Source organism: Canis lupus, chromosome 13 (assembly GCF_048164855.1).
Source record: "Canis lupus baileyi chromosome 13, mCanLup2.hap1, whole genome shotgun sequence".
NCBI classification, from domain to species: Eukaryota; Metazoa; Chordata; class Mammalia; order Carnivora; family Canidae; genus Canis; species Canis lupus.
In genome coordinates, this window is record NC_132850.1 from 41338581 (window position 1) to 41354121 (window position 15541).

Sequence of the window (15541 nt, forward strand, 5' to 3'; positions counted from 1 at the left end):
CCTTTATCAAGTTGAAGAATTTTACTTCTATTTCTAGGGGATGGGGTTTTTATCATGAATGGGTATAGTTGCTGGATATAGAATTCTAGGTGGGCAGGGTTTTCTTTCAATACTTTAGAGCACAGATTCTCAATCAGAAGTGATTTTTTGCCTCTCAGGAGACTTTAGGCAATGTGTAGACACATTTTTTGGTTGTCATAACTGAGAGAAAGATATTGGCATCTGGATCCAGTACCCAGAAGTCAGGGATGCTGCTAAACATCATACAATGCATAAAACAACACCCCCACACACAAGGAATCAAATGGTCTGAGATATCAATAGTGTTGAGTTTGAGAAACATTGCTAAATTTACAATCTATCTTTTCCTGAAGTCACATAGCCTAGTTAAGTTTCTTTTGGAAAATCATCTGACAGTTCTATCTCAGCATTCTCATCTATAGTTTTATCTCAGATTCTCATTTAATCTGAAAATTAAAGTGCCACTAACATATGGAATGCTGTGATGTAAAATAATGACTTATATTATCAAAATAGTTGACACAATGTTAGTTGTGTCAAGATTGAAAACCCTGCCTTAAGGGATGCCTTTCCATTACGTGGAGGTTTGCACAGTTTTTATAAGATATCTGCTTTCTTTTCTTTCTTTCTTTCTTTCTTTCTTTCTTTCTTTCTTTCTTTCTTTCTTTTTTTTTTTTTTTCTATATAAGATTTTCCTCCTTTGGGGGCTCCTGGGTGGCTCAGTTGCTTAAGCATCTGCCTTTGGCTCAGGTCATAATCCCAGGGTTCTGGGATCAAGCCCTGCATCAGGCTCCCTGCTCTGGGGGGAGCCTGCTTCTCTCTCCCTCTGCCTACCTTTGTCCCTGCTTGCTTGCTCACTCTCTCTGTCAAATAAATAAATAAAATCTTTAAAAAAAATATTTTCCTCTCTTTGTGTCTGCTTTGAAGACTTTTTACTTTTGATTCTAAGAAATTTGATTGATATGTGCTTTTGTGTCATTTTCTTTGTGTTTCTTACAATTGGGGTTCATTAAGTTTCTTAGATCAATAAGTTTACGTTTTTATCCAATTTTGAAATTTTTCCAGAATCACTTAGTATTGTTCTATAGGTCACTTATGCCTTGTTCACATTTTTCAGTTTTTTAGTCGTTGTGTTATCTACTTTTTGTATTGTTTCTATTGATTTGTCTTCAGATTTACTGATCTTTTTTGAAGTCTAATCTTCTGTTAATCTATCCTTTGTATTTTTCTTTTCATAACTTTCATTTTCCATTCTCAAATCTCAATCAGTTGGACTTTTTATGCCTGGTATTATTCTCCTTGTTGTGTTCATGTTTTCATCTACCTTCTTGACATATAAAGCATACTTATAACAGTTGTTTTATCATCCTTATTCTATCATTTCTGTCAGTTCTGGGCTGTCTCCCTGGGATTGGTTGAATTTTCTCCTGTTTATAGGCTTTATTTTCCTGCTTATTTGTATGTCTAGTAATTTTTTATTAAATGCTGAAAAGTGTTGAATTTTGTTTTTCATTATGTTTCCTAACTGTTTACTTTGTTCAGGTATGCAGTTAATTCACTTGCAGTCCAGTTAGATCTTCTTTAGACTTGTTTTTATCTTATTAGGTTAGGTCCAGACCCACTGCTAAGGGATGACCTTTATGAGGCCTCTTATGCATGCTATGTGTTGCAACATCTCCATACTCTGACTAGTGAGATTGTAAACGTTTTTTTAGCTCTCCATGAATTTTTTCTCTTTTTTTTCTTTCTATGAATTCTGAGGATTGTTTAGCTACCATCAAACAGCCTCATGTAGTTTTGCTCCATGCATGTGAAGAGCAGAAAGGACTTCGTTACTGATGCCTTGAGCTTTCTTTCAACATAGTTCCCTTCTCTCTGGTACTCTGCCCCACAAACTCTTGCCACCTCACTCTCCCCACTCTAATCTCCCGAGCTCAGTAAGACCTCTGAGTTCCTCCACCTGAATTGTATCCTGTAAATGGCTTCCAAACAATGAGCTGGTGTGATCTTAAGGCTTACCTTACTTATTTTTTTTCTCTCAAGGATCACAGTCCTGCATTATCTCTTGTCCAGTACTGAAAACAGTTTCTTATATTGAGAAGTTAATCCTTATGGGTAGAAGCAAAAATCCTCAGTCTCCTGCAGCTTGATGGCTTTTTATAGAAGGGAAGCATACACTGAGGCAGGGCCTCAAACAATTGCAGTTACTTGGGGAAACTGACATGGTGTAGCCTCATTTTTACCAGTTCAGAAGCACTTTTTTTTTTCAGAAGCACCTTTTGAATACCCAGAGATAATTGAACTTGGGCAAACAGACACCTCTTCTTTTTTTGGGGTGGGGGAGGGAGTCTTTTTTAAAATTTACATTCAATTAATTAACATATAATGTATTATTGGTTTTCAGAGGTAGAGTTCAGTGATTCACCAGTCCTACATAATACCCAGTGCTCATTAGATCAGGTGCCCTCTTTAATGTCCATCAGCCAGTTATCTCATCCCCCTACACCCCTCTCCTCCAGTTCAGTTTGTTTCCTAAGGTTAAGAGTCTCTTATGGTTACAGACACCTCTTCAGAACTCTTCAAACACTAGTGCATAATCCAGAATGTGAAAATTCAAGTATATGGTAGAGAATATTATTTTATAATGACCATCTAGAGCACCTTCTTCCTGTATCAGAATACTTAGGAAGCCAAATTACTCATCATCTGCTGTTTGAGCTTGGAAACTGGTGCAGCTAGCAAAACCCCTAGCACATCAAAAGAATGCAGTAAATAACTGTTAAATGAATGGAAAATAGGAGCAAGAACTATTTTTTCTGCTGAATATTAGGCATCTTTATTTCATTTCATAGAATACCCCTAGAGATGGGTTTATGTCAGGATACCACTTTAATACCCTACATTAGCTCAAACTGCAAAATTTGTATTCTAAGATCCTTGTTTATCCTAAGTTACAGATTGGCAACCCCCTATCTAGATACATTAACTTTCTCCAGAATGGTTCTAATACCAATAATTAAGCTTCCATTTAAATATAGTCACATTCCTATTTTTTCCTGGATCCTGAGATTAACTTCATCTTGGCATTTTGGGGTGTTTTACAAACTCTCTACTCACTCATTTACATTCACTTGCATTATTATTGCCAAAGCCCACTCCAGATGTTGCAAATTAGCAACTAATAAAAATCTTCTGGGTCTAGGGCACTAGGTAGCTCAGGCCATGATCTCAGCGTCCTGGGATTGAGCTCCACATTGGGTTCCCTATTCAGTAGGGTGTCTGTTTGTCCCTCTCCCTCTGCCCTTCATCTGCTACTCATGCACTCTCTCTCATGCTCCACTCTCTCAAATAAATAAAATCTTTTAAAAAATACTCTGGCCCTCACCAATTTTAAAAATATACAAATAAACTATGATTTTGAAACTGAGATAGTTCACATGAAGGTACATGTTTACAGTGTCTTTTGAAAAAAATTGAATATCTGGCCACAATGTAATCAGTGGAAACTGAAGAACACCTATCACTTGGTACTCACACTCCCCACTGGTCCCATTCCTGACCACTCCCTGTTATGTGGTTTCCTCTTCTAGGTTTTGTACTGATCTGGTCATTGTAGCATTTGAGTTTGTGACTCCTCCCTAAGCTCATTCGTTATGTGTAGATTTTATGAGTTAAGCTCTCAGGGGGTGACCTCATTCCTCTATTTCTAAGTTTTTGGGAAGCACATCCATGTAACTCCCCTGTACCTTCTCTAAATGAACATTCTCAGAAAGTTATAAAGGACTGAAATAATGAAATCTGTTAGTATTATTCATTTTACTTTTAAAAAGAAGGAAATTAGAATTGGGAGAAAAATTACTATGTGTGATTTCCTAGGAAGAGAATCATGCTGATCAAGTTTCTCAAAATGCTTTGAATCATCACACAGCAGGTCACTTTACCGAAATAAAAATCATCCTTTATTTTTCCTATATACTACTCATTTTATTGCTGGCCACAGCTCAATTCTTGTTTTTATACAAATAGAACATAATCTTTTGACAAGTTAAGGAAAGAAGTTAAACTATAGGATCTTAAAGCCCTTGGGTATTTTTTTTTTCAAAAATAAGAAGTAAACATGCCTTTATAATTAATTTTCTAGCATTAGACACAATTCTCTTCTGGACTACCAGGCTATAAATTTTCCAAATGAAGAATCAAATTAGGCCTTTGAAAACCTATTATGTTACCAAAGGGCAAAAATACTAGCATCATGTATTCCTAGCAATTTTGAGAATAAATGTGGGTTTTTCCAGGCCTCCAGAAGAAAAGAATAGACCTAAGGGAAGGATAGAGAGTAAGTGCCAGACTCTCACAGGGAACTATACCAGGGGTATGGTACTTTGGTTTTTATAACTAGTTACAACAAAGTGCTCCTATGGTTCAAAGAGTAGGCTTTATTTTTCTTTTTGGCTCTTCTTGGTTCAATAGAAATTAGAGGCCCCAGATTAGACTGTGACCTTCTAGCTACAAGACAGGTAGCATCCCTCACTCTTACCCTAAATGCTAGTTTCCCCTGGTCATTTTGATAGCCCAAATAACTCTGTTATGATTTGAATTGTGTCCTCCAAAACAGTGTAAGTCTTAGCTCCTGGTGCCTATGCAAGTGATTTTATTTGGAAATAAGGTCTTTGAAGATGTAATCAAGTTAGGACAAGGCCATACTGTATTCCCAGGATGGCTGGTGTCCTTACAAGAATAGGAAATGGAGAGACAGACACTCATAGGCTAGGATGCCATGTGAAGACAGACAAGAAATCGGAATAACGCTTCTGCAACCAGGGGATGCCAAAAATTGCCACCAACTACCAGGAGCTAGGAGAGAGTCATAGAAGATACTCTCCCTCAGAGCCTCCAATAGATACTAACACTGCCAGCACCTTGATTTTGAAATTCTAACCTCTAAAACTATAAAAGAATAAATGTGCTGTTTTAAGTTCCCCCAACCAAAAAATAAAAAAATAAAAAAAGCCACATTTGGCTCAAATCCCAGTTCTGTAATTTACTAGCCATGTGACTTCTTTGGATCTCAGATTCTTCATTCATAGGATGATGAAAATAATACCCACCTTGACAGACTTTTGAGAAAATAAAACATAGGACCTAAAATGACTGAACAGTGCAGTATCTCAACCCTGCCATGGAACCCAAAGTATGCAGCTGAAAGGGGATATTTCCCTGCATAAGACTCTCTAAATGCCTTAGAAAAGGCATCAAAAATAATAACGCAGTGGGTTTTTTTCTTCCTGTTTGCAAAATGTTAACCATAGTTGTACTTTCCAAAAAAGCCTGTATCCATTAGAATAACTACAGTTAACTGCTGTAATACACAAAAAACAAAACCTAGATGTTTAACAGAACCCATGCACATGAGGGGCGCCTGGGTGGCATAGTAGGTTAAGCGTCTGACTCTTGGTTTTGACTGAGGTCATGATCTCAGGGTTGTGGGATCAAGGCCTGCATTCACCCCCTTCCCAACCCCCACCCCCATACTTGCTCTCTCACACTCTCTCAAATAATGAAATAAATCATTAAAAAAAAGAAAAACATGCACATGAAACCCAACCACATGTTTCTGGTTGTTAGACTTCTATGTGGTCATTTAAGTACCCAGGTTCCTTTTATTTTATGGCTCTATCTTCTTCTGGATCCTTAGAGTCCTCTCCACTCACCCTTCAAAAGGAGAAAAGCATAGAGATTACATAATCACTTCCTAATTTTTTAGTCCAAAGCTGACATATATCATCACTTCTGCTTACTCTCCATTTGCCAAAATGTGGCCACATCTAACTGTCATAAAGACTGGAAAATGTAGTCTAACTATGCCTAGAAAGACAAGAAATGGTTTTGGTAAATGCATAGAAGTCTGCCACAAATTCATTTGAAATTGACAGTAATTGTTCAATTTAAGAAAATGGCAATGGAACATGGCTTACAGAACACTGTTATGTCCTATTTGTATCCTTCATGGGCTACATGTGACAACCTTCTCAACTGTGTATGATTCTACCTAGACTTAAATTCATAAGTCTCAGATTTTTCTAATGTTGTGAAGGGATTGTTATTTGGCACCAATGTTAACACCTCAGATGAACTTCTTGGGTAGGTTAACTGGTACTACAGGTAGTATAAAGTAGAAAAGAGAGTATAGAGAGATGAGAGCATGCAAAGCTCTATCTTATCACTAAGACTAATACTGTTTTAGATATTGTGGCTCAATGTCACCCTATCTAAAATCTGTAAGAGGGATCCCTGGGTGGCGCAGCAGTTTGGCGCCTGCCTTTGGCCCGGGGCGCGATCCTGGAGACCCGGGATCGAATCCCACGTCAGGCTCCCGGTGCATGGAGCCTGCTTCTCCCTCTGCCTGTGTCTCTGCCTCTCTCTCTCTCTCTGTGACTATCATAAATAAATAAAAGTTAAAAAAAAATTTTAAAATCTGTAAGAGAAGTAACTTGTAAGTTTTTTTCATCTTCATGCCTCGTGCAGTGTCTCAGTAATTAGATGGGGTAAGCATTCCTGGCTGGCAGATAGCTCTCCATCACATGGTCATTTGGGGACTCCTATTCCTACAAACAAGTTGTTGGCCATCCTCCCAGGCCTTGGCATCATTGGCATAATATCACCTGAGTCATTTGGGTTCCACCTATCCAAAAGGGTAAAGAGAATGTGGAAAAGGCACCCTCAGTGTCTTAAGATATCAACAGGCAAGTAGTGGCATACATCACATTACTTCTGTTCACATTCCACCGATGAGAACTGTCCTTTGGCCCACATCTAACAGTAAGGAGATCTGAGAACTACAGCATAGGTGGATGGCTGCAACACCAGCAATAGTCCTTTTATGTGGAACAAGGCAATAATGCATCTCAAAGGAAGGAAGTCCTTGCCTCAGGGTCCATGCAACAAGGTCATAAGAGTAATAATTAGAACAGAATGTTGTTGTCACACCTGGGTGTTCAGTTAGTTAAGCATCCAGCTCTTAATTTTGACTTAGGTCATGATCTCAGGGTCGTGAGATGGAGCCCAGTGTCGGGCTCTGTGCTTCTGTGCTAGGTGTGGAGCCTACTTGAGATTCATTTTCTCTCTATATATATCTCTAGCCCTTCCCCTGCCCTGCTCCTGTGCTCTCTCTTGCTTTCTCGCTCGCTCTCTAAAAAAAAAAAAAAAAAAGAAAGAAAGAAAAGAAAAGAAAAAAGAATGATACTTTATTGCAAGGCAAAAGAGAAGGATACTAAGTTTTCATGTTAGTAACTTATTATTTAACCATCACTGATGCATAAAGCATTCGCAAGATATAATTGCATGTTTTTCAGACTTATACCCTAATTACCCTAATTTTGTATAGGGCCTAGATAAATAAGAAAAGAATAATTTGCCATATTGCATTCATTTTCATGACAGCATGTCATTTGTCCATTTACTGTGCCTCTGTGGATGCCAGTCACTGTGCTAGGTCCCAGTTATATAGGGGCAGCTAATACATAGCCCTTATTCTCAAGAAGCCCATGACTAGTGATAGGAATGATAAAGTTTTTCTCTTGTTTTGAAATGCTGAGTGCTATGCTCAGCACTGACCCAGAGTTACCTACACAGCTCAGCATGGGTATAGAGAAGGTTCAAAGGGAGTGGTTGTAGAACTCATAGGGCCAAACCTGGAAGCAGGAGTAGGACTTGGCCAAATGGAACATTATAAGCTGAAGAAATAGCATGGACAAAGCTGAGAAAATGATGTAAGAGCTCAGGTGTGAAGACTGCTAGTAAGGGAGCCTGGAGCCTAGAGTATGAGTTAGGGCAAAGAGGTAGGCACAAGCAGGGTCATTAGGAGCCTTGTATCCTGTGCTGGTAAATGGGGGCTTGTTCTATAGTTGGTGTGCCTCCCTGACACTCAGACGAGGCCTAGACCTCATTTTCAAAAAAGCATTATCCAGGGATCCCTGGGTGGCGCAGTGGTTTGGCGCCTGCCTTTGGCCCAGGGCGCGGTCCTGGAGACCTGGGATCGAATCCCACGTCGGGCTCCCGGTGCATGGAGCCTGCTTCTCCCTCTGCCTGTGTCTCTGCCTCTCTCTCTCTCACTGTGTGCCTATCATAAATAAATAAAAGTTTAAAAAAAAAAAAAAAAAAAGCATTATCTGTATAGAAAGATAGATTGGAATCTAAGGAGCTCGGAATACGAGCAGTGAGATTAAACCTTCTGATACTTTGAAAAAAGTATTTTGGACCAAAATTTTTTGCAGGAAGAATTTTGCAAAGTAGAAAACCGTGACAAACCACTTAGGAATTTTTAAGTCTTGTAAGAATCAACCCAACAAAGAAATAATACTTTTTAATCACACTTATTGTACTGAGTGATCTAGCAGTAGAAGACAAATTATATATGCTAACATAAAACCAGCTTCAAAGGAGACAAAGAGGAAAATGTGAATTCACTACATAAGGCCACACATAACTAGGCACAGTCAAAGTGCAGGGGGCTCCCAGGGCTGTGAGTGTTTAGGCAAGGGGATTTAAATCACAGATGGAATAATAAAGAGTGTGGGATTGAAGATTTGCCTTGAAAGGAGACCACCTATATTTGGTGAGATCCTAGTTCATGGTTAGAGGTAGCAGCAGATTCTTCTTAGAATGCACTTTCACACAAAAACACAAAAGAATGGCAATTATAAAAGCAATTAGTTTCTTCTTCTCATACTCTCAAGTTCTTGAATGGAAGAGAGGAAAGGGAATTACTGGTTAGAGTTTCTCTCTCCTCCAAGCAGGATGTAGCACGTGCTAGGGAGAAGAAAGGTGATGGACTGTTTCTGAAAGCCCCTGATTTGTCTTAGACGTCAGCTCCTTCAGATGAGATGCACGGATGGGTTGGTAGGGCTTGGGTGGAGCAGCAGCAGCAGTCAGTAAGACAGCCTGGATGCACAGGGTATCCTGTGGCCTGGGCTGTCCCAGAATGGTCCCCCGTTGGGCCTCTTTGAGGCCACAGGGGACAGTCCTGACTCTTAGTGAAGAATTGTCCCTTCAAGGACAGGGGAGACTCTGGAGACAAAAAAAAAAAAAAAAAGAAAAAAAGGAGAAAAATCTTTAGAAAGTCCATTTGCTCGAGCGACCGGAGAACTTACTAAAAGAATTGTCCCGGGGTGAGGGGGGCATGCAAAGACAAGATAATTGGTGGGGCAGAGAACAAGTGTACAGCCTTCTTAACACTTTTGGGTTAATACACAGGCCTACATTAGAAAATCCTGCTTGCCGGGCTGGCCCTGACCCTTGCCTCTGCTAGTCTAAGTACTATAGCAAAAGGCTAAAGAGTGACAGACCCACCCGTTCCATGTTCACCTTTAGTTGCAGCCATCCTCAAAGTGTGATGGTGTGTGTATGTGCATGTATCGTGTGTCCTGGCATTTGGCTTGTGACTTCCAAGGCAGCGAGGTCAAGTCTTGATGATATTTCCCCTCTCTTGTTGTATAATTGAACTGAGTGGCATTAGCTGAATAAGGAGAAACCTCCAGATGTCTCTGGATGGGAAGGCCAGCTACCCATATACCTCAATGAAAAAGGTTCTTAACAGAATTTGCATGCAAGGGAAACTTTTATGTGACAACAAAGGAATGGTTTGGAGAAAAAGGGTAGAGTGAAATTGCTTCTTTCAATTAAATAGTAAAATACATTTTACATAGATCCTGTTGTGCAGAGGCTTTGGGAGACAAGAAATCACTGCCAGTCAAGTGCATGTAAACTGCTCAGTTTTTATTTTGGCTTTTATGCCCCTACCTGCCCGTTGCTTTTAAAAATAAATATTCTATCCGTAAGAAAGATGTTGGTAACTTGGTTTTCTGTATGTTTATGTCCCAGGAGCTTTGTTATTCTAAGTCTGTCCTGCCTCGACTTGCAAATCAGCTTAATTTAATTCTAAATGAAATCTTTAATTTTTCATTATGTTTGACACCAGCTCAGTAATTCTCAGAAAAGGTCCTTGTTAAATGAAGCTTAGCTAGAAATCCTGATATTCATGGATGCTTGCACAAACAACTGTCGTTCTCTGCAACGACTTCATTATTCAGTGACAGTTAACAGCTTTGTTTCATTTAACCACGTCTTCTTATTTCTCTGCTTGTTCCAGCCACGGTTTTCCTGGAGTTCTGGAAAAGACGGCGAGCCGTAATTGCTTATGACTGGGATCTGATTGACTGGGAAGAAGAGGAGGTTTGTTTTATTGATCTCGGATTGTTTCAAAAAGCAAATCGACAAATACACAGTCCTCCCAAGTCATTACTCTCGGCTCTGGGTGAGAAGTCAGGTTGCCCCTAAAGCATTTTTATACCTGTCTTGGCAAAAAAAAAAAAAAAGAAGAAGAAGGAGGAGGAGGAGGAGGAGGAGAAGGAGAAGGAGAAAGAAGAAGAAAAGAGAGAAAGAAAGAAAGAAGAAAGAAAGAAAGAAAGAAAGAAAGAAAGAAAGAAAGAAAGAAAGAAAGAAAGAAAGAAGAAAAATACCTTTGGGTAGTATAAAAATGAGCAGAATTTAAAAGGAGACAACATTGTGATTGCTTAGTAGATTAAGACTCCATGGCTAAGTGAAGCATTTCACTTGTCAGTAGACACATCAGAAGAATTAGTAGCAATTTTTCTTTACTTTACTTTACTATACTTTACTTTACTTACTTTACTTTACTTTACTTTACTTTACTTTAGCAGGAGATACTAGTTTTACGGCTCGAGGGACAAGGGAAGCAAAGTTTGTAAGAGAATTCCAAGGACAGGTTTCTGTGAACGTTCCAGAACCCTGGACAGAGCCCAGAGCCGTGAAGCCTTAGAAGTATTGGAAGTCGGTAAATGCTCAGGAGAAATCACTCCCCAAGAGGCCTCCTTGGTGGAAGGGGCTAAATGCCTCATATACAAGCCTGTGGCACTCAGATTGCTGGGCAGAAAAGCCCCAACCTGCTGTATGCCTTCTTCATGGATAACCCAGGGCGTTAGTTGCCTGGGGCTGCCCTAACAGAGGATCACAGACTGGGTGGCTTAAGCAACAGAAAGAAATTAGTTGCTCAGATTTCTGAAAGCCAGAAGCCTGAGATCGAGGCCTTAGCACAGTTGGTGCCTCCCGAGGGCAGGATCTGTTGCAGGCTCCTCTCCATGGCTGATAGACAGCCACCTCCCTCCTGTGTATTCACATCATTTCTCTGTGCATGTCCATGCCTAGATTTTGTATAAAGAGCCAGTCATGTTGGATTAGGGGGCCACTCTAATGACATCACTTGACCTTAATTACCTCTGGAAAGGCTCTGTCCCAGGACAGTCACATGCTGAGTTACTTATTGACCATTAGGGCTTTGACAAATGAATTTGCAGGGGGAGGCAAGGGGAGATGCAATTTATCCCCATGACACCCAGACTTGTAGGTCTGGCTCCAGGATTGGCCTCAAGTCCCTGGGTAATGAACTCAGTAACTTAGATGTCACTCATAGCCCAGTCAATTCAGAGTTCCCCAAAGAACCAGAAGATTCCAGGTCTTTTCTGTTTATATTCTCAAGTTGTAACTTCCTAAAATAAGTAAAAGATAGCAGAACCTGTTTAGGGCTGCATCTCCCCCTGCCGTTCACCCATGGCCCGTCACTGGGTGAAGTCCAGCCCTGGGCTTATGCTGCAGCAGGAGTGAGGCTGCCCTTCCTCCTACACAGATGGGCTACGGCCAGACTGTGCCCGTCATCTGTAACCTCTCTCGTGGCAGCTCCGTCTTCCCTCTCTCTCAGCCTTTTGCATCTAAGTCCTGAGCGTTTCTGCCTAGATTGAGTCAATCTCTGTTTCACCAGATTTTCCACTCATTTCCCCTCCTCTTGTAAGACATTCACATAGACGAGGTACTTAACTAACCAGAACCCATTAGTATATACCCTCTTGCTGATTTCCTGTTTCTAATCCCGTAGTTGCTTTTTTAGTCAGAAGCTTTTCACAATAGATGGGGCTCCACTAAATGAAACAAAACTTCAACTTGATTCAGAATTAGGGCTGCCTTGATTTTAACTGGATTTGAAAGATGTTTACCTTGTTTTCAAAAAACCAATTAATACATTGAAAATCTACTGGTTCAAGGTGAATGACTCCTACAGGAATTTATTAAAAAGTAGATTTTACCTTGGTCTCTTGGCTCAGACCAAGATTCAAATCCATACCTTTCTACAGACACTGCTCTGTAAACAATTGTGTCAAGCCTTGGCTTTCCTAAGTATATTCATATTTATTGTCTTGCTTTTTGTTTCCTACGAGACCTGTAGACATAGAAGTCTTTGGTTTTGGCTGCTTCAATTGAAAAAAAAAGTTGTTTTTTTTTTAATTGTAGGAGAAAACTATGGCTTATGTCACCGTCCTAACTCACAATGTGGATTCTAGACATTTTGCTGTTCAGAAACTTTCTCTGCCCTGGTGTCTGTATCATTCCCTGGTAATAAATGTAAAAGGTTAGGAGTTATTTCAAACTGCTAGGGATAGGAGAGGTGGTCCCTTTGCTAATTCTATTTGTTTCTTCACAGTTTAATAAGATAACAGAGACCCTTAACTATTAGTCTAAATTTGCATTGCCTTGGTGATAAGAAGTCTAGATCATCACCCTTTTAGATTTTTTTCAAATGGCCAATTTCCAAACATTTAAACCTAAGGTCTCTGAGTCCACCTCACTGATTGACTGATGAGAGTGGTAGCTGTTGATTCCGGCTTGTTACATTAGAGTAAAAAAGGGTTTTCTTAATTTTTTTATTTTGTGTATATATCTCTCCATTGCATTAAAAAATGTGTCTCTGTTCTTTAGGAAGAAATACGGCCCCAGTTTGAAGCTAAGTACTCCAAGAAGGAGCGAATGAATCCCATCTCGGGAAAGCCAGAACCATACCAAGCATTTGCAGATAAATGCAGCCGACTTATTGTTTCTGCATCTGGGATATTTTTTATGGTTTGAAACTTTTCTACAAAACTCTTTGTTTCATAAAGTACAGACCTGTAGTGTGATAACAACAATAATCATATCAGGCATTTGCATAATTCTACGAAACATTTTTGCACATTCTGTTATTTATTCATCACGATGACTCCATGAGGTGGTCAGAAGTGGGACTGGTGTCCCCATATTACAGATGGAACAACTCAGAGCCCAGAAGGTGAAGGCGCTTATTCAGCCAGTAGATAGCCGAGTGCCAATTCTTTCTGTTTGCCTCCCTGTGTAAGAAACACATCCTCTGTCATGACCCAGCATATGCTATGCCAGAAGATGCACAAAACTAAGCAGAGTTACTGAACAGTGTTCACCTCTGCAATATACAATACTCTGATTATTATTTTTAGTATAGTCTTTTATTAATGCCAGATCTATCCCCCTAAAATTGATTTCCAGATTCAATAATGGTCATGTCAGCTTTGAAAAACACTAACTTGAACCTGGATTGTTGGCTTTTCCTAAAAAGAAGTCATTGGGCAATCAACTTTGACCCTGTTAATCACCAAACAAAACTTTTGCTGATTTTTCAGAAGCATCATTTTAGAACAGTAAGGGGTGGTTAAGATTCTCCTTTCCTCTTTCCAAATGGTGAGTGTGTAAATAGGTATTGTAGACCATTAGATGAGGAAGGACAAGATGACAGCAAATCTAGACACTCTGACCCCTTTTAGCCAAATAAACTCGGGGAGACAAAAGTGTGGGCAGCCTGCCCAGCAGTCCCTTGGCTCAGACCAATATTCAAATCCACACCTTTCTACCAACACTGCTCTGTAAGCAATTGTGTCAAGCCTTGGCTTTCCTAAGGACATTCATAGATATTGTCTTGCTTTTTGTTTCTTACAAGACCTGTAGACATAGAGTAAGTGTTTTCTACTCTTCATATGGGTGACATGGAGCATAGGAAGCCAAAGCCACAGAGAGGACAAACTCCATGCCCACAGTCACAATGCTAGGTGGAAGCTGAGCTATGACCCAGACCCAACTTCTGACTGAGTCCAGTGAGCTGTCCATTCCGCCATATTGCCACATTGTCTGAAATTCCATATACATTTCCCCTATCTTCCTAGCAGTAACTCAAGGATTAAGATGTGGTCAGTTGTTTTTGGCCAGTTCCAGCTAGAGTTTATACTCAAGCGAACATGTCACTCATTAGGAAGCCAAAAACAGTTGGTGTGAAACAGAGAAATGCTTCTATAAAGAAAAGCAATGTCTAAACCAGCAGAGTCCATCCTGAGGCCCAGCTTAAAGTTTTTGATAACTAAGTAGGTGAAGGCCTTTACTCTGATACACTGAATCACCTAATGAAAGACACAAAACTTTTTGGAGTCTAAGATTCCCAGTATATAGAAGATGTGTTGTATTCTTTTCACATACCATGAAATCTTCAGAGAAGTATTGCCCAATGTGGAGTTCATAGCTGATTAATAAGAAATTACGTACCTCTCACACAGTTGGCTTATTCAGCAACTGATAGCTGGATGCTTACTGTGCACCTGTAATTATGCTAAGGTACTATAGAATCCCTGGTAAGCAAAACAGATGTTATGTCTGCCCTGATGGAGCTTATAATAGTCCCCACCCCCTTTATTTGCAGCTTTGCTTCTGGGATTTAGTGCCTGCAGTCAACCCCAGGCTAGAAGCGAGTGATCCTTCTTTTTTTTTTTTTTTTTTTTTTTTTTTTATTTATTTTTTTTTTTATTGGTGTTCAATTTACTAACATACAGAATAACACCCAGTGCCCGTCACCCATTCACTCCCACCCCCCGCCCTCCTCCCCTTCTACCACCCCTAGTTCGTTTCCCAGAGTTAGCAGTCTTTATGTTCTGTCTCCCTTTCTGAGTGATCCTTCTAACGTAGCTTTAGAAGATCAGTAGTAGCCTAATGCTAAATCACAATACCTATTCATTTCATCTCATCGTGTGAGCATTTTATTGTCTTACACCATCACAAGAAGAGTGAGTACAGTACAATAAGATATTTTGAGAGGGACAGAGACCATATTCACATGGCCTTTATTACAGTGCATTTTCCTCTTTTATCATCAGTTGCTGTTGTTAATCCCATAGATTATACCCATAAAAATATGGTGTATATAGGGTTTGGCACTATCTGAGGTATCAGGCCTCCACTGGGTGCCTTAAAAATATCCCCCATAGATAAATAAGGGCAGCAGGGTGGGGAACTATTATACTTTCTAGATGGGGGAAACTGGCAATAATCAAACTAACAAATTGTTAGAAATTATAAATTGGATGCTAAAAGAAGAGTATAGGTACCATATAACAACTAGAAGGTCTGAGGGTCATGAAGAGTTTTAGTTCTGAAGGGATTCTTGAGCTGAGGTATGAAGGAGTAAATATTAACCAAGCTGTGTGTGTGTACACACGTGCACAAACATGTATGTGAGCATTTGGCATGGGCATAGGGGATGGTCAGCACTTTAGGCAAAGGAATGGTCTTAAAGATGCGCCCATCTGAAACAACAAAAGGTTCTGGAGGCCCCAGACACAAG

The 15541-nt window shown here is 39.9% G+C and overlaps 1 protein-coding gene across 12 annotated transcripts in view; it reads left to right on the top strand.

The window, feature by feature from the left end:
• Positions 1-15541, top strand: part of ANO4 (anoctamin 4) — a 403411-nt gene that overhangs the window by 333378 nt on the left and 54492 nt on the right. For all 12 annotated transcript variants that reach the window (XR_012005974.1, XM_072773292.1, XM_072773290.1 and 9 more), the window contains 2 exons: positions 10169-10251; positions 12847-12987. Coding sequence is in view for 11 of the 12 variants with exons in the window: in XM_072773292.1 (XP_072629393.1) it covers positions 10169-10251; positions 12847-12987 (224 nt within the window). In the remaining variant the exon portion in view is untranslated. The remainder of the gene's footprint in view (positions 1-10168; positions 10252-12846; positions 12988-15541) is intronic.